The sequence below is a fragment of the Strigops habroptila genome, chromosome 1, assembly GCF_004027225.2.
Source record: "Strigops habroptila isolate Jane chromosome 1, bStrHab1.2.pri, whole genome shotgun sequence".
NCBI lineage: Eukaryota > Metazoa > Chordata > Aves > Psittaciformes > Psittacidae > Strigops > Strigops habroptila.
The window spans coordinates 155,185,012-155,204,753 of NC_044277.2; the positions used below are offsets into that span (position 1 = coordinate 155,185,012).

Consider the following 19,742-nt stretch of genomic DNA (forward strand, 5'->3'; position numbering starts at 1 on the left):
TTACGCATGCTGCTGGTTCTGCCTTTCCACTCCACCAGGAATACACATATCCCTGTGAACCGGAGAAGGTTCTTCAAAGCACTTCCCCATTTTCCAGCAAATGAATGTTCATTTCTATGGAAACAGGCCTGGCAGCCAATCCCAAAGATGTGAGAGCACTTGTTTCTGCTGCATGAGATTTGTAAATACTGTTCTCTGTAAGAGAATTTAAACAGACTCCTGTATCGGGTAGTAGTGTAAATTTTGAGACAGGGAATTAAAAGAGAAGCAGGGGAAATATTGATATTGAGCTCTCTACTTCGCCTCATTCAGCAGACAGGATGATTTGAGCTGAATATAAATTGGTACATCTCTATTCCACCCATGTGATTTTCCCCATTTAATGGTATGCCTCATGGTGTCGGCATTACACACCTCCAGTGTGAGAGGCAAGATGCAGGGGTGTTGATATTAGGGTTGGAGGGGAGCTGTGTCACGGGTGAGAAAGATGCAGTCAGGGTGTATGTTCTGCTAAAAAACCCCAAAACAAACTAAAAAGGCAATTAAAATCTATAGCACAAGTGTGTGTGTTTTTCCACATTACGCTCTTGTTTTTCATTTCCCTTTGCTGTTTTCCTTTTGGAAATACAGTTACTATGGAGACACTGACGACATACCCCGGCAGACACAGCTCACCAGTGTGGCCCTACATGCACCTCCCTAGTGAGGGAAACAGGGACACTGGTGATCACTGGTGGGGTTGTGTGTGCTGCTTCAGCTTGCTCAATGCAAATGGTCAGCCTTTAGCCACGTTATTTGAAACTCCAGTTGCTGGTTTATAATTTTAAATAGGAAAATGTAGTGACCAGTGAAGCGTAAGGTTCAGTTCAAGCCCATTTTGGAAGCGAAGGCTGATGCTTCCACTGGTTTATAAGGAACTTGTGTGAGGTTTTGAATTATTGCTGCAGGGAACTGTGCTCCTGCTGATGCCTGATCTGTAAGCGCTGGGGTGGGCTCTGTGTGTGTCCATCTGCACCTTAAACTGTTCCTTAGGCAAGACACAGTAAATTGGAACTGGAAGTACTTTTAATCCCTTTATGGGATTGCACTCTTTCTACCTTCAGTATGTCACCCAAAGCAGTGATATGCTTATTTATTAAAATTGAGACTGGAAACCAGAGTTGGTTTGAAGCAAACTTGGAAAATATGAAGTTTCTCCTGACAGAATGTGGTATTTTAAGCAAAGTCACTGTCAGGAAGCAATGATGGTTTCACTGAGTGTATTGGCAGTGCTGCGTTTTAATAGACAGCACAAATCACTGCAGTCGGACCTGCTGCTTTCTTAGTATGGCCCTTAGTCAAGGATCTTGTTGTGTTACTGAAAGAAACGGGTAAGGAGAAGTTAGAAGATAAGCAATAAATAAGTATGTGGGGATAAACCATAAGCAGAAGTGCAGGGTTTGGGTAGGTTTGCATTGTAATTCCCATCGCACTGCAGCATGCTCCCCTGCATCCATTGCATACGTGCTGCTTAATGTGCTGAGGGCATTTCCCTCACCTTTCTTCAAGGAGACGTCTGCTTCCTGCTCTGCTCTACCTCTATCCTATCCTGCCGTGCTCCTGCTCTACCCTGCCCTATGCTGCTCTGCTCTACCTCCCTGCCGTGCGGGGGCTGTGCCCTGCTCCTGCTCCGCGCCGTTCCCGCCCCGCTTCCCCCCCCCCCGCTTCCCGCGGGGACCTCCCGCCGCCGCGGGTGCAGCGCCCCCGCGCGGGGCCGGCGGCGGGGGAAGGCGAGGGAAGGGAAGGGGGCACGTGACCCGCGCGGCGCGCAGTCGAAGTGCGCGGTGGGCGGTGCCGGAGCGGGCTCCGCGCGAGGCGGGACTGCTATTTTGAAGCGGGGCGGCCGGCGGCTGTCGCGGCAGGATGGCGGTGGGGGACGGTGAGTGCGGCGGCGGCGGCGCCGCGGGCGCGGTGCGGGCGGGTGCGGGGTGTTGGGAGCCCCGAGAGCCGCGGGGCCGGACCCGCAGCGCGGCCGGGACGCTCGGGGTCTGGAGCGGCCCTGCCCGGCCGTGAGGGGGAGGGCAGGGGCCGGGCTCCGCGCCGCTCCTTCCGCCTCCCGCAGCGGGGTTTGGTTTCCTCAGCGCGTCACGTCTCCCGCGTGGCGGGCTGACATCTTACCCCGGTGCACGTCCCTCCCGCCGGAGCGCTCCGGCCCGCTGTGAGCCGGGCAGCGCTGCTGGGGTGCTCCGGGACCCTGTCCTCGTGTGACCGTGTCTGTTCTGCGCACCCCGGCCCTTGTGTCGCCGTGTCTGTTCTGTTCCGTCCCGGTGTCAACGTGTCTGTTGTGTTCTCCTGTCCCGGTGTAGTGCCCACCAGTTCTGTGGGACGAGGCAGAATTCACTGCACAGCATTGTAAAGGATCAGGTGTTGGTCTGCGCTGTTCTGTGAAGAAATGTGTAGTAATTGAGTGTAGCTATAGAGGAAATGCCGTGCTTCTAGGGCCGGGAGTATCTGTTTAACAAAAACACAGGGTGTTACTACTTCTCCTTTGCTGCACAGTGTGTTTTACACAAACCCATGGAAAGTAGGTCAGTAAAGAGACACAGGTTTTATCCTTGTGTTGTGAGTAAGAACCGGACACAGGGTTTACCTTCCTCGCAGCTCCTGGTTTGTGTGGCAGCCGTGTCTCTGAGCTCAATACCTTGATGACTTTCAATACGTGCACGATGATTTCCAGAGAAACTTGAGAAGTGCTGGTGTGACTTGCAGCAAGTCAGGGAACGCAGTATGAGGGCTGTGCTTTCGCAGGTGGCTATAGAGGTATAGTTTTAAATTACGTTAAGGAGGATGGTCTTATAAAGATCATGTACTTAGATCAAGGTGAACCTTTCATCTGAAATTAAGACATCCGTGGTAAGAGTCCTGAGAAACCCTTTCTTAAAGCACTCTGAAATGTATGTGTCTCATTCAGTTCTTTGATGTGTTGGAGACTGAAAGAGACAATTGGTGTGACCAGGGCAGTGGGCTTGCTGGACTGTATAAAAAACCTGGGGTAGCTGTCTGATGTTTGTCTTCTTGTTTGTCACTCACAAGATGCGAGGGGCGTCCTGGTCTCTGTGGAGCTGAACATGTAGAGTAAGGTCTGTCACGTTGAGGGTTTTTTCCCAGGAATGTTTTAGTTCGTCTGTTTCCTTCCTGTGAAGCAACACAATTCTCCACGGTGTAAACATTGACTCTGGTAATTTGCAGATCGAGGACCGCGTTGTAGCATGTGGAGAAATAACTGTGTTCCCTGGGCAAAGCCATGGGGTTTCTGACGCTCTGTAATGGTCGAGGTTTATAACATGAGGGCGGTTGTGGAGCTCTCGGCTGTATGATTGAATTCGTCATTAACAAAGGCACTAAGTACCAAGTGCTGTGCAGGCAGTCAGCTGACGTTCTGTGTAGGAGCTTTGAGCAGTAATGCCAGATACAATTAACAGTGTGTAGGATGATTATGTAGCTGTTGGTCTCTTGAAGCTACTGCTTACTGCATTTAGAAGGAATTCAGTCTTCTGACGTTGTGTTATGAAACTGCTAGGGAAAACAAAACCCTAGTTACTGCTAAGAAAACTTCTCTATCTTTTTTTTCCCCTGAATTTAATGTAGGTTTTGCCATGGTCTTTTGTTTTGCAAATATCCTACACATCCTCCTGATTAATATATGCAACATAGAAGAAACAATCTGTTAAGGTTAGTGATTCTGTAGCCTTTGAGAAACGTCTTTTTTCAATGTCACTTTGTTGTAGCCAGTATGAATATTCAACTTTCTATTTGTGAGACTATGCTGATTTTCTGGAAGGTGTTCATACTTAAGAGAACAGATATTTATTAATTTATTTATTTATTTCGGTTTACTCACTTAATCAGCCTAGATATGTTACAGAATTGTACAGAGTATGCTTGGAAATGCTGTATGGAGGTGGTGATTTCAGCATTTTCTCTTTAATGCAATACACTGGCTTATTGTAACCCTTTAGGATTTTTTTCAGTGCTCTTGAGCACAAGCACAAATGTAAGTAAAATGTGGTGCTTAACAGTTGGATCTTAATCTGATTTCTCAAGTGAAGATTAAAGGGAAGAGCCAGATTTTCTGTTTGCCCCCATGTTAACTATCTCAAGCTCTCCAGTCTTTTGTTGGAAGAATGTCTAGAAAAATAAGCAGTACTGTGCTTGTGGCCCAGGAAACAGTTGGACCATTCCTTCCACTGTACGGAGTGTGTGCCAGTGGGAAAGGATGCACTCCCTCAGTCATAAAGGCACTGCCTGTACCTGTGTGGATGTAGGTCTCTGTTGAACCTGCAGGTTGTGTTCTGAGGCTGCTGAGAAAAACCAGTCGGGAGCCGTTCCTCACTCTGGATTTCTTGTTCCTTGGAGTGGATAATGCATTTCTGCCCTTATCCATTAATAACCAGTTCAGGGTGTTCTGGAGGTCGCTAGCATCATGTTGTGCATTGTCTTCAGGAGAGGCCATTCAGTGTTTTCCATCAGTGCTTGCTCTCCTTATTGTCAGTTTGTGCTTTGCTGCTTCGCTATTTTATAGGTAAGGAACTGTCTTGCTCCCAGTTGCACAAGGTAGTTGGAATAAGGACAAAATTATCTGCCTAACACTGTGAGGAGCCATGAAGGGAAGATTACACATGGGTTTTCTTAAGATGTACTAAACATGTTGCAGAACCAGACACAAGGTATTTGAGGGCTATCTAAAAGCATATAATCAGCTTTGTAAGAGGACATATTTGGTACACACGTTTGTTGCACTAGCATATACCAAGTATGCTATTTTGAATCATGTAATGAGTGAGATAAATCTGTTTATTTATTAGTAGATTTTTATTTAAATGGCGTGATCACCTTGAGCACTTGTCAGATTTCAGATGATAAAGCATATGTGACTATTCATGAATAGGAATTATCCTTATATCTTACTACACATGCATGTCAAATTGTGGGTTTTGTCTTCTTTTAAAATACTTCATTAATGTATGCATGGTCCTAGAGCACAGAAAGAATTATCTTCCATTCCCTGATATTCTTCCAAAGGAAGGCTGTCTTCCTAAGGCTGTAATCTGATTAGTAGTTTCTGCAAAATGTGGGTGCTGCACAGCTTTAGTACTTTACTTTTGTCTGACAAAAAGATTGGACATCATAAAGGTACAGAGGCTGTAGTGATCTTGAGACGCTGGCTTGATTTGATATATATTTATAATTGCAGCATGTGTGCATTTCTGATGTGCATTTCTGATTTTCCTTTCCTCTGATAGGGGTTTTTTTTAAACTAAAAGTCCTGTGAATTATGGTAATAAAGCAGCTGGCCTGGAAGCTGGGCAGGATGTAACTGTGGTGCTTTGTACCATTCAGAGCTGTTTCCTGGAAGGAAAAAAAAGAGTTCTAGGCAGTAGCAGGCGTCTTTTCTGGGGAACAGAAACGTTCCCTTTTATGTTCTTCTTTGGGCCTGGGGTTTTCAATGTGCTGACTGCGCCTGCACTGGCTCCTTCTCCTGTCGCTGCGCACCCCTCCTCTTCCGTTACTAGCAGGCCGTGTTGGTTTGGAGAGTTCTTCTCACTGTGCCTGAGAGAGGAAGTCTGGACAGATACTGTGAGAATCTGAATTTGATCACTGTTCTGAACCAAACCAGGGCAAAGCTGCTTTCCATGGTAAGGTCATGTGCTAGTACCGGTGATTAACATGGATCCTGGGTAGTGTTTTGTCTATAAAGTGCACGTACCGTTGCTAATAGCAGTAAAAGAACAGTGGGACAGTGAAACAACTGAGTGGGAGAGGGGGGGAATGTGTAAACAAGCCAAGGGCTGTATGAAAAGACACAGTCTCTGCTCAGAGAATGGATGAATACAGTAAGGTTTAACACTGGTGTGAATTAAAAACTTAATTCAAGGAATAATCCAAATTCAAAATAATTCAAGTGTGGAACTTGGAACATTTCTTATTTAAACAACGAATCTGCAATCATATGACAAACATAGTTCTTCTCTCAAAACCACCATAGATTCCAGAGTGATAACTGCATTTGGGTTTTGGTATTCTGGAATAATAACTACCAGTAAGTTTTGTTGTCTTGTTTCTAAATGTCATTTTTGAAGCATCAAGGATGTTTTGGTGCTCAGTTCTGCGGGACTTGTGGATGGTGGTGGTGGTTGTTTTCATTAAATGAGAAACACCAGCCCACTAAAAAGATTTCCACGTTTTGTCTCGCATCCAGAAGTGTTGGTTGCTTTTGAAGCCTCTTTTCATTTGTTACAAGTTATGAACAAGTTATCATAAGAAAAAAAATCCTTTGGTGTTTCAGTTGATACCAGTATTTGTTTTGAAACATCTTTAATTATTCCAGGCTATTGCTAATATTACAGGTTTCTTCTTTTTTGCTTAAAAAAACCCCCAAAAAAACCCCTGTGTTTTGAAATGAGCATTAGAACAGCCAACAGCCCAAGGAGAAATTTCAAGTCTAGTAAGGATTTTCTTTGACAGATGCTACAAGACTCTCTTGCATGACTAATTGTATATTTGCCTTGCAGGGTTAATTTTCATCTTTGTTATAAATATATATTATAAATATATATGTACTCATATAAATATGAGGAGTACTTCCTTACTGTTATGAATTATTTTTAATAAAGCCGTCCTGTAGTAAATACTGATGAGCAAGAATTGGAATGTTTCAGGTGTCTGAAGTGCCTTCAGAGATGAAGGCTCTGCTGTAGTGTTCACCCGAATCAGAAATTCTACTCTGTAGATTGTATTTATAAAAGTAACTTAGTTTTAAAGAACTGTGTTTTCAGGTTTGTGTGTTCTGTCCTTTCCCAACTCCTTCATCAACATATGCTTTTGCAGCAAGAGCAGGAAAGAGCCTTTTGAAAACCAGCTGTGCCTGTAGATTCTTACAAGTAGTAACTACAATTTAAAACTCTTTGAGTTTCACAGCTATTAGAGCTATAGACAAGATTTTCATGGATACTGGTTTAAGATTTCTCTGGTACAGCTTTATGTATTTAGTTGATGTGGAAATTCTTCAACTGACAAAACACTTAAAAGCCCTCAAAATTATGGATAGTTGGAGCCTGAGGAAAGGTGGGGAGAAGGGATGAAGATGGAGAACAAAGCTCTTAACAGCCTGTAGAAGAAACTGACTTTCTTCAAATGAGGTATTTTTGCTTTTATCAAATGTCAAGAGCTCCACGGTGTTCCATGGTCACCTGAACAATTAACATGAGTAGGTTTATATTTGACAAAATACCCTTCTGTCATTGCAAATCGTTTTGTGTGTTGACCTGATAAAGTCCTTTGGTCCATCAGCTTACACAATATGCGGTTTGCTATTGAACTTAAAGGTCAACAGCTTATCTGTATAGATTGGTTTCCTCTTTGTGGTGTTGATTTTTGCAAGCCATTTGGAAACACTGAGGGAAGCAGTCAGTAGGTATGATTTTGGGATTGGATGGTCTCACAAAAGAGGAGGAGAGACAATAGCTATTAAAGCTGTCCAGCTATATACCAGACACTTCAGATTTCCCCGATCTGATGTGAGTTTTTTAGCTTCTTGTAAAAGCCTGGTTGGTGGAGAGTCTGTCCTCTTAAAACCACAGCTTTTGTCACCTGCAGTGAAATTGCAGCATTGAGAGTAGATTAAAGGTAATTTGCCGTAATTTCTTCAGCTCCACTTCTGAATATGTGAGGTAGGAAAAGAAAAGGCACCTCTGGCATGGGTCTCAGTGTGCTTCAGCTGGTCGATGGGACGTGGGAGAGCTATACTTCACTTTGGTTGTTGAAAAGTTGGGGGAACTTGATCAGAATTTGAGATTGTATCATCATTTAAGTGATAAATAGAATCATGGAATGGTTAGGGTTGGAAAGGACTTTAAGATCATCTAGTTCCAACCCCCCTCACCCTACACCATGTCGCCCAAGGCTTTGTCCAACCTGGCCTTGAACACTGCCGGGGATGGAGCATTTACCACTTCCCTGGGCAGCCTGTTCCAGTGCCTCAGCACCCTCACAGTAAAGAACTTCTTCCTTATAGCTAACCTGAACTTCCCCTGCCTTATTGCTGTTACTGACTGCGTCTTCCTGTGCTTGCTACCTTTTCAGTTCCCTTTTTTTTTTTTTCTAAAGGCCTTAGGCCACTGGAACTGCCTGAAAAACTGGCACGTGAAGGAATACATTTACCTTCACAGTTGGCTTTAGTACATTGGAGTTTTTTTGGAAACCTTTGTTTCTTTTGTAAGAGTTTGAGATGTTGCTGATGAGCATCAAAACAAGTTGCACAGAATGAGAACCACTTGCCAGCACTGAATGCTAGATACAGCGCTCTCCTTCAGGAATGCAAGGAGAAGCAGAAGAGGTACCATGAAGCGAAGTTAAACCCATCAGTAAATGGCGTCATGTTCTGTCACTACACTGTCACCTTCTGAAGGACCATGCTTCATCATTGTGGGAAGCAAATTTTTGGTTTTGAATGGGAATTTGAATGGGAATCCTGATGGTCTAAGATCCCTCTACGTCCCATGGCACAGGGAGAATGCCCAGGAATTACAGCTTTTCCAGCAGATCTAAAGCACTTGGGAGTGATTCGGCTGCCCAGGCATAGGCTTGTAGTGCCACTCAAGATGTCCTGCAGCATCCACACAAGCCACACAGAGCAGCCAAGTGTGACATGAAACCCACCAGAGATCTGTGCCCTTCTGGAATGTCAGCTGGGGCCAGATAGGATACCCAGGACCTAAACCCAGTGTCTGCACTGGTTTTAGGTGACAGCGCTTGGGCAAATGAACCCTGTCCTTTGTGTTAGGATAAACAGACGCATGCTGTATGGAATGCCTGAGTGTAAGGGATAAAGTGCTCACTAAATGATGTGGGGCATTGGCTTGAGGTATGGATTAGAAGGATCAACTAACCTGATGCATCTGTAGTGCTTGTGGCTTCATTTGCACACTTGACAGCAGTTGTCGTAGGCTGCACCAGTTCGTCTGGGATTGAGCTAATGATCCAGTCCCCAATACTCCAAGTGACTGATGCAGTCTGTGTTTGTAAATCACTGAAGAGAGATGGGCAGTCACTGTCTTGGTGGGCGCAGGATGCGGGACCAACTCAGAAGATGTGAGGAGTTCATCTGCTTGTTCTTGTTTTGATTGGTCACAGTCTGCAATCGTGTCATTACGAACAGTTTCTGCTTTAAACTTTAACCAAAGTCAAAGTTTAAAAGCAGTTTTATAAAAGATACTATGTTCTCTGGTTTGACTATTGCCAATCTACTGTGACATACTGCAAGTTGGTACTTAGAGCCCTAGTAGTGTTGGATGTGTAGGATGTCAGTACTGATGCAACACTGAGATTTGCCCTGATGGCCAGCTTTAGTCCCTTGTTACTTGCAGATTTTTTTCCCTGCTGTGGTTACTTGGGGACCTGCTTTAGGATCAGCTAAGTTCTGATTGGCACGAATAGAATAGAGATCTTCTGTTTCTACAGCTGTGTAGGGGATAGGATATTGCTTTCTCCCATTATTGGCTGTGGCTTGCCAACTGTTAGATATTGAATGTCACACCGATCTATGAATCTCAAGACCAACTAAGGTAAAGTCTTGAGCTGCAGAAACAATAAATGTGTTTAACTTTCTTTGAAAATAAAATATTATTTTCTTTAGATATGAACAGTTTTAGTCTCGTTTTTCTCTGGGTACGTCCGTAGTTAGCCTTGTTGTTCTATGGCCAAATCACATTAAATATGTTGTTCAGAAGTTTTTAGCATTGGGGTACTAGAATGTTCTTTGAGTATCAAGTCTGATTGTAAATGCTTGTCCTTTGATCTCTCTGAATACTTTAAAAACCAGATACTACATGTTTGTAAATCTGGCCCCCACAATAATGCTACAAGGCACAAAGATGTTGCGTATCTTGTGGTTATTTTGGTTCAAGTTGCATAGTTTGTTCCTTAAGAATTTCAGTATTTAGACCTCTGGGATGGTTTGGGGTTTGGTTTGTGTTTCTAACTGGTTAGATGTGTCTGGATTTAATCTTTGAATAACTTTGGTAAACCCCAAGTTCTGAAAGTGTGGCAAACACCAGGGTCTGATGTGTCCTACAGGGGGTTATGGGCAGTGTTTTAGTAAGAACATGCCTTTGGCTCCACTGAAGTGCTCTGTAGCAATGCACAGCAGTTCACTGACACCAATTCACTTGCTGCGCAGTACCCCCTGGAACACTGCACTGCGGTACAGATCTCTTTCCCCTATTAGAAGAGAAAACTTTTAATGCTTGGAAATAGAATCGTGTGTTTCTGAATAGAAGAACAATCTTTTCTTGAATGTTTTTTCCCCTCTTTTCTGCCTTGAAGTTGTTCATCTGGAAAAGAACTTGTACCAGAGTGAGAGCATTTGCAGCCGTTCAGGTCTCTTGAGGAGCTTTTGGCAATAGAAGATTCCAAGCTCTTTTCTGTGGGCTGTGCTTACCTCCAAAGCTCTTCTGACCTGCTGTGATTTAAAAAGGCAATATTGAGTGCAAGAACAGTCCTGCGAGACATAACTGAGGTTGTGTCTTTCATTAATTGTGGTTTTCATTCAAGATGTTCTCTACATTGCTAGCAATTCATACACTTTTGTATTGCTTTCTTTTTATCCCTTGGGACTTTGTTCTGCAGTGCTGTTGGGATGATGCTTTCCCAGCTGTCAGGAGTATTTGCATATGTAAATGGGATACCCTGTATGTGTATAGCCTTTAAAATTACCTAGGATGAAAATTACTTAGCCATTCTAGACTGAAGCAGTGTTTGCATCCTTCAGATAGGTTTGGTGTGAAATATCCATCATATTTAGGCTCTTGTGACTCCTGTAGGTTGCATGAAACCAACCGCAGTCGCGGCTGGGTACTGACTGTGCAGCATCATCGCACCCTGCGTGGTGCTGTAAGGAGTTCCAGTTATGTTGTGGCTAAAGCCTGGGGAGATAAAAGTGTAAAGGCCCAAAAGGGTGGTGAAAACCCGGTCTCTGGAAAGGACACTACAGAATTTTCCTGCTCATGTTTATTAAAGAAACCCAACAAACTCACCAAAAAACAAAAACTACTCAACAAAAGAAACTCAGCAGTATTATCAGTTTAGCCTTCATAGAATCAGTACAAATCCTTTTCACCCATTAACTTTATGCATTTATGGTAGTGTGCTATAATTTTAATGTGTTTTAACATAATTCATGCAAAGTCGAGTTATGGACACCAGTGTTTCAGTGCTTGAGATCAGTTTTATGTGTCTCAAAAACACTTAGGCATTTAAAAACAAAAAAAGAATTTATTTTAAAAGTAGATTTTATGCAGACTAAGAACCTGTATGAAACTATTTTATAGTGTCTGTTTTTAATCCAGTGTCAACAATGTTTTAAATGTGTGAAAAATAATAGGGGTAATGGGTTTAAACTAAAACAGGGGAAGTTCAGGTTGGATATGAAGAAGTTCTTTACTGTGAGGGCGGTGAGGCCCTGGAACAGGTTGCTTAAAAAAATGGTGAATGCTCCATCGCTGGCAGTGTTCAAGGCGAGGTTGGACAGAGCCTTGGGCGACATGGTCTCAGGTGGGGCATCCCTGCCCATGACAGGGGTTGGAACTAGATGATCTTAAGATTCTTCCCAGCACAAACCATTCTGTGATTCTATGATTCTATTAAGTAGGCAGAGTAATGCGGCAGTGTTACCAAGGCTGTTGTCCAATACATTGTCCTATAATTCCCACAACATGTATAATTTTCCACAACCTGGGACTGTTGCCTTTGCGTTTTGCTGAGGTTCTACTTGTGCATGTGGGGGTTGAGCCGTAACTTCTGTGATTCTCCATCTTCAGCATTCCTTTGTAGGGAGTAGCTTGGTAACAGTAAAATGGATTTATCAGAGCTTTTGGTTCCCAAAGCACGCTGCTGTTTGGGGCTGCTGAGGCTTTTCTCGATGAGGAGGTTTTGCATAAATGAGCAAATGCTCGCTTACTATTTTTAAGATTGTGCTGCAAATAACTTTATTTTTCAGAGGCTTCTTGTGCAGTATTTGCCCATCAGCACTGCACTGTCGTGCGTTTGGACATGACAGACCCGCCTGTTTCCTTATCAGAGTTTAAAAATGCAGTGACAAACCCGTTTTCATTTGAAAAGCATGCTTTAATCAGCTTCCATGATGGCATATTCATGTGTCAGTGTCTATCTGCTCATGCTGTTTAAAAACGTCTAAGGTGTTTCATAGTGCTATTTTACAGTGACCCACGATGTTGCAGGTACCCTACCTAGCTGTTAGCCATGGCAATCTACACGTCTGTTTCCGTGTTCAGTTCACTGCAGCTCATCTGGCGCTGGCGTGAGTGGTTTTCCCTGGCTCTACGTGGGATGCTGTGGGCTGGAGCCTTGGACTCAGCGGCTCTGCCTCAGCCCGGTTCCCATGGCAACACACAGGGGGGGTTTGGTGCCTCTTCCCCGGTTCCCAGAGTTTATACAGCCATAATAGGCGATCCTTCTCAGCAAGATTACCTTAAAAATGGCTGTTTGTAGAGGAGAGAGGGATAACGTTAGTGCAAATTGTCAGTATACTCCCAGATGTTTGTTGGGGTGGTGTGGTGCGTCTCAGGGCATGCAGGTTTGTTAGTGCAGCACGCAGCCTTTCACAGATGCTGGGAAAACGTCCTAACCGCAGCAGCAGGGCTCTTGGGCATGTCACATGCAGGGTGTTGTGTCGTTTGGTGCTGCAAATGCTGTTGGACAGCACCTTGCTTTACCCTTTGGATGCAAGCTGCCTTCCTGAGGGAGGCTGTTATTAAATATAGCTGACATTTCAGTGGGAGCAGGTTCAGAATAAGCACAGGGAAATAGTTACCATTGCAGGGATGATAAAGCCTTGTAATTAATACTGTTTTTTTAGAAGTGGGCAGGGTGTAGAGCAGGTAACAAGCTCAAGTGGTCCTTCATTACTGTCATGCAGCTGTGCCTCAGCCTCGCCCATTTATTTACCATAGGAACCATAGGCAGATGTGGCTTTCCGTGCTCAAGCTCGTAGATAAATCCTTCTTCCTCCAAGTGGATTGGGAAATGTTCACCTTCCAGTGTCAAGTATTTTTTTGGTGGTTCTGGTGTTGCTTTATTTTTAAGGCTAAATATTTTGTGTTGACACTATTTTATTTCGTCACTAGAGATGAATTTCCTTCTTGATTAAAAATGCACACACCCGGAATTACAAGGCATAAGAAGTGCAAACCCCAGAGTATTGTCTGCCTGCCTGGTGTGTCCTTAATGAAGGGCTGGGATAGTGGCAGATACGGTGTGTGGGAATGGATGTATTTGGATGGATATTTTCCACCTTCTCCGGTGGCGGTGGCCCCAGCAGATGATGTCACCCCGCAGCCCATTGGCTGCGCAGCTCCCGGTGCGGGGAGCAGAGCAAGATGCCGGCACCATGCTCGGTGCTGGATCCAGGCTGCTCACGGGCAGCTGCTGATGGAACGTGTGGTCAGCATTGAGAATTGGCTGCATGCGGCCATGTGAGGTGCTGGGTCCGTCCTAGGGTGAGGGATCGAAGAGCTGTCGGAGGAATGAGGCGGCTGATCTGCAAGAGGATCTGTGATTGTGAGTTGAAAAATCAGGGTGGAAGGAAGGAGACAGGGAGTGCTGGTTAGAGACATTGTGGGAGGGTGTGTGACAGAACATGCATGAGTGAGAGGAGAAAAGGGAGAAGCATTTGTCAGTGGTAGAATGGAATGATAAAACTGATTTTAAGGGCTTTCCTTTAGGGAAAATACTCAGAAAGAGGCAAAAATACTCCATTTGTGCAAGGACGTTTTCCCTTTGTGGGCATGAATGTGTAGGATTCATTTTTATTCTCAGTTTTATAGTGGTTAATTATGAAGGTAAAATAATATTGTAACCTATATTATTTTATAAGAACTGAGGATGCAGAAAATGTTATTTCTCGTCATTTTGTTCCTCGGTCAGAGACAGAGGACAAAGTGATAAATATTTGGTTTTATTTATGCATTTTGTGAATTTCTGTGAAATATGAAGCAAAATAGTTGATTAGGAAATAAATATGCATCCATTCTAATAGCTGTGTTTTTATTTACTGTATCCTTTTCTAGACAAAAGCTTCGATGATGAAGAGTCAGTGGATGGAAATAGGCCATCATCAGCTGCTTCAGCCTTCAAGGTTCCAGCACTTAAAAAGCCAGGAAATCCTTCGAATAGCGCAAGGAAGCCGGGATCAGCTGGTGGGCCTAAGGTTGGAGGTAATGTAAAGCTATTCAGATTGTGATCAGTGTTCCCAGAAACCTTGCCAGAGCAGGCACAAACCAGAGAACTTTGGAAGGTGATGTTTAATTCATGACTGCAGTATTTTTGCAGGGCTGAGATTACTGTTCTTTGGTTTTGGGACTTTGTTTTACCTGATTATTCATATGTAAAGGTATGTGCATGTTTGTGGGAACGTACATTTAGCTTATAAAGGCCTCTCGTGTTATAAATGCAGTTAACAGCTGGAGATAGCAGTTGTGTTGGTGAAATGAATATAAGGGTATCTGCTAGAATCCCCACCTCACTTACTGTGTATATAGATATACTGTGATATTCTGTCTGTGTAGATGAGATTTCTGCTGTGGGTCTGCACTGCTGCACATGGCAAGAAGGGACTAGCCATCAGTCATACCCCTCAGCAGAGGTGCATGTTACACCTGGATGTTATCCTTATCCCTTAACCTGTTGTGAAATTGGTTATGAAAGATAAAAAAGGGGTGTCAAAACCCTTGCCAGGGTTTTTTGGGTTTTTTTTTGCATGGTAGACTTAAAAGAGGCTGCTGCTGCTTGCTGATTACAGTCTTTGAACATGGAAATCTGCAGTTTTTTAGGGCGGGGGTAACCTGACAAAAGCAAGGGTTCACTGCTAAAGAAGTGACAGCTTTCTGGATGGTTCATGTACTCATTCAGAAAAATACATGATTAAGTGGAAATATACCAGGCTTCAGGTGGCTTTTTAATGAACAGGTGATTCTTTCAGTAAAGGATTTTTGTAATAGGAGTGATTTTTTTCAGGGTGCTATTCATGTAACATTCCCTTATGTGAACTGCAAAGCAAAGCTAAAATTTGAAAGAAGATATGCATGCCAAATGAGATGCCTTAAGCATTTTCATGTTACTAAGATGTACCTAATGTTCTGACAATTTATTGGTTTTCTAATGTGATCTTCAGAATTCATAATGAATTGAAAAGATTCCCATAGGGCGGGATCAGCTGCCATAGTATAACTCCAAATTGATAGCAGTGTGAATCGGGAAGTACCACCTAAAAGACTTCCTAAAGGAGACGATCTCTTGAAATTGACTCTTAGTATTTTTTATTATTACACAAAGAAATAATAATAATCATATCATCTCCTTTAACCTAAAGCGTGGTGGTTTTTGCATGAAAGACCTGCTACATGTAGTAGCAGAACTGAATGCTCAGGATTCCTGTTTCTTTCAGTATGTGCTTATTTTAATAATATTTTATTAAATATAGATGATTTTTAATGTATAATTGTTTTTACATGGAGATTTTGACTTTACATGCTCTGCAGTAAAAACATGGAGATAGGAGAGCAGCAGAATGGAAATAAAAACAGAGTAACCATTGAACTAATTTTATGGTTAATCTAAAAATTCAGTAGTAAAGGACATTAAACTCCTCAAACTAATACTTTGATTTTCCGTCTTTTCCTGTATTGCCAATCTTCGAAAAATTCAAAATGAAAAAATACATGGAAAAAGGACAAAATGGGAATAAGCCAAAACCAGAGCCCTTTGGTCGCTCCTTGCTTTGTAGCATCTCCTTTCAAGTCTGGAAATTCCTGAGAAATGTTCACCTTTGTATCTATTTCCCTTCTTTTTATATTCTGTCAGTATGTCTCTAGTCAGAATTTTAAAAATTAAACATTTGGCCTTTATAATGTTAGTGAAATTGTTCTTTGAATGTGTGTGTGTGTGTGGTTCTGCAGGCTGCTCAGGTGCTTAACCATGGGAATTTTTGCCTTAATACTTTGTAGGAAGGATGTTATGCTTTGTATTCTTCAGCAAATGGCTAGAAAGTGGAAATTTGTCTTCCACTCTTCAGCTGTTCACGACTACCTCTACTTTTTTCTCTTGCTGTACACCAGGAAGAAACTTTTACAGACCTATTAATCTGCTTGTGCACAGATTTCTTTTATTACGTGTACTGTATGCTTCCTAGAATTACTTCTTGGTGGGTTTTTTTCCCTTCAAGTTTTCCTTGAGTTGACCATCAATCTTTTTAGCATTTTCTATATGTCACCATTGATCAGCAAGGCCATTACCACTGTTCTCATTTTTAGCAGCTAGTATTTGTCTTCATTTTACTTCTGCTGCTCATTATTTGTATCTTTCAATAATTTTTTTTTTGTTTTGAGGTTACCAGTGCTTAAACTAGTTCTAGTAACAAGCTTGCTAGCGGATAGAAATGTTAAATGTCTGCACTAAGAGAGCATTACCCTTCCACATAGTATTTACAAATCCTGCATCTCCTTGCATATTAAAGAACATTAGTGTAGGCGGCAGATGTATTTTATAGTCGATCAAGTCATAGTCTCTTCCAGAAATGAGGAGTTTCCCATATGTTATTCATATGAGCAGTGATATTAGGTCAGACAAGAGGTCTATGTAGTCCACTGTCCTGTCTGACAGTAGTCAGAAATATGGCTACTAGAGAAATGTATGTGAACTGGACGACTGTCTAGAAGCACTGTCATTGCAGGACAAAATGCTGGGTTTAGGGAGCTTTATTCCACAAGAAAACCATGGTCTTTGAAGAGTCCAGCTAGGGCATCCTATTCTGCTTGAGACTTCATGGATCTCTTTGGCTGCAAACAAACCTTGAGGCTTTTTGCATCCACTTTCTTCAGGGTCTGCTTTGTAGGTGCCTAAAGGACACCTGAGATTTTACTCCAGGCTCAAAATTGCCATCTTATGGAACAAATTTATGGTTCTGGGAGTTGCCTTCTCTTGCTGATTGATTAAGGCTCTGCTGTATCCTGCAGTCCGAAACCCTTCTGCTCACCACTGCATTCCAAGCGTGCAGTCAGCAGGCATGGGACATGGGGCATGTCATGTCTTACCTTTCTCTCATGAGCACTGGCCACAGGTATTTCAGGCTCATCACTGCTCATTGTTGCTACTGCTGGCCTGAGTTTTCTCTGACTCTTTCAGATACACAGGTGCGCCTAGTAAGAAGTAGCAGTTCAGCCCTAGAGGAAGAAGTAGCAGCAGCTCCATTAACTGTGTTGCTTTTTCTCCCCTTTTCACAAGACCCCCAAAACCTGCAGCTGAAGCTGTGCTTCACTCCACCTTCTTCTCTTCAGGCTTCTGTGCTAGGCAGAATCACCAGTGCAGGTAGAAATTGTGTTGAGTGTACGCTGAGATTACTGCAAGTTTCACTTGTTTAAACTGCCTTTTACATTCTGGAGATCCTTCTCCTAGGATATTCGTTTAGAAAGGTGTCTTCCTACCAGCTGTAAATGACAATAAAGTACAGCTTTTTCCTGGTTCCAAAAGGGAGTGGCGGCCATCCAGTCTCGAGACGAAGAAAACTAAACCTCTTAGCCATGCTGCTCGCTTCCTTTTATGCCACTATATGCTGAATTATACCTCAGATGCATGCGTGCTTGGATTTTCATCGCATGTTCCATGGAGATGTTTCTTACTGAAGAAATGGGTAATTTCACCACTTACCAGATACTCTGCTCAAGTGAAAGGACCCATCCAGTATGCAAAAAGAGGGTTGGTTTTTTTTTCCACTGTGCTGGGCACTTTCCATTTAATGCAGGACATGTACTTTGGTGGTGCTGGAAATGCAAAGTTATAGTCCAGGAAGGCAGGTGAAACAGGTATGTACAATGCAATAGCAATGTCCTACTTGGGCTGGAATTCCCTCTCCTTGTGTTGGGAGGGGCTGTGCAAGATCTTTTCCCGTCATCGCTATGGATGGGAGAGCTTGTAGAACTTGTGGGTTAGCTGACAGGTGTCATGAAGCCTGTAGAAGGCAGCTGCCAGAGGAGCGTCAGAGCAGGCAGGCTCCGTGGTGTACCATAAGGTAGGAAATCCAGTGGGCTGCTTCTTATCTGACTTCGCTGCTTGGATGTGGGTTTTCAGTCACTGACCTTCTTGCTGATGATGAATGAGAAGTGATAGGTCTTCAGCTGAATGCGGCGGTGCTTTGTTTGGCATATGTCTTATTCCATGGTCAATATACTTCCCCAAGTTAGTCCTTTGCCAAGAAGTGCAGAGCTGATCTACTTACTTCTGACACACTTGCTTTCAGCTCTTCATTTGAGTGGAAATACCCCATTGCTCTAGTGCCTTCTTACTGAGAATGTGCACCGTGTGTCTTCTGCCCTTCCAGAAACGGACATTTATGGGCTCCTTCTTGGCACGATGACAGGCAGCTTTTTGATTGCAAGGGACACCATCATTTACAGTAGAAAAAGACTTGGGTATGTTAGCCAAATGAGCAGTATTCTTGCCCCGGTGCTCTTCAGCATCTCTTATAGGCCTTTGGCAAGTTCTCTTGCAAATGCAAGATCCCTGTTCCAAGTCTTCTAGGGAATTGTTTGCTTGTGTGCTATTCAGAAGCTTTATGTAATCTAGCTGTTAGTAGGAAACCTCTGTCTGTACCTCAGCAAGAAGACTGGCCTCATTTCTTTTCCCTAAATGTCAACTTAAGTCAGTAGTCTTTAAAAAGGATTAAATGTTGGAATGGGGATACCTTACTAGAGCCTTGTTGCATTTGGAAATAAAACTTGCTAATGAAAGCCAATCATGACACAAGTTTGTATTAACTTTCTATTGTATGTTTTATGAGAACCTCTAAGGCTGGAACACTATTCTTAGTGTTGTAATTTGGAAAAAGATGTACTTTCTACTTTTTGCTGCTGTTTTCAGTAGCAAGATACTACATCTTGTGCTTTTACCTACAGTTCATTGCCCTTCTTAAATCCATAGTGTACTTGCCTTATTAAACTTGTTTACTGTTTAACACAATTAACATGGCTACACTTTCTGAAACAGCTTGTGTTGCTTTAGGATGAATCAGCCAGTGACAAACCAGCAAAGAGGATGTTGTTCATTTAAATAGCAGAATAACTGCTCTTCAAAAAGACTTTTTTTTTCCCTATCAAAAAACAATGTGTGCATTCAAAAAGCATTTTTTTGGTAAACCCAGGACACCAACATAAAAATGGTGATGTTGCCTTCTTAAACTGTTCCAAGGATCTGGTCCTCAGTGTGCCAGTTCAAGGTTTGATGGTGGCATTATTTGAAATAACCCTCAGTTTTAGAATGGTTTTCATTCTTAAAGCTAAAAAACCTCCATAAAATCTGATGTTTGCTGAAAAGACATTAAAAATATCTCCTTTTAGGTAGAAATCAGGTAACTAGAAAACTTGAGTCCACGTAAGAATTCTTTTGTGCTTCGTCTTGGTACATGAGTCCTGTATTTGCCCCTGACTAATGTGTCACACCTCAAGGACTATTGAGATGTGCTATCCTAGTAGTTGAACACCCCACACCACCTTCTTCCTTGTCAGCATAGCTCATGCCTCATCTCTTCTTGTCCCTCCCTGATCCTGTTCTTTCCTGGGGTCAGTAATTGTGTGGAGAGCTCTGCTCACAGACAGCACATTCACTTGCTGTGCAGAATCTTCTGTTCATGTGCAGCA

At 43.0% G+C, this 19,742-nt stretch overlaps 1 protein-coding gene across 50 annotated transcripts in view; it reads left to right on the forward strand.

The window, feature by feature from the left end:
• CLASP2 (cytoplasmic linker associated protein 2) overlaps window positions 1–19,742 on the forward strand; it is a 132,026-nt gene that overhangs the window by 34,558 nt on the left and 77,726 nt on the right. For 42 of the 50 annotated variants that reach the window (XM_030494724.1, XM_030494737.1, XM_030494730.1 and 39 more), the window contains one exon: window positions 14,124–14,270. In XM_030494724.1, the coding sequence (XP_030350584.1) occupies window positions 14,124–14,270 (147 nt within the window). Of the gene's footprint in view, window positions 1–1,831; window positions 1,919–13,399; window positions 13,615–14,123; window positions 14,271–19,742 lie in introns of those variants that run through there. The other 8 variants (XM_030495008.1, XM_030495015.1, XM_030495048.1 and 5 more) reach the window with 6 other exon arrangements.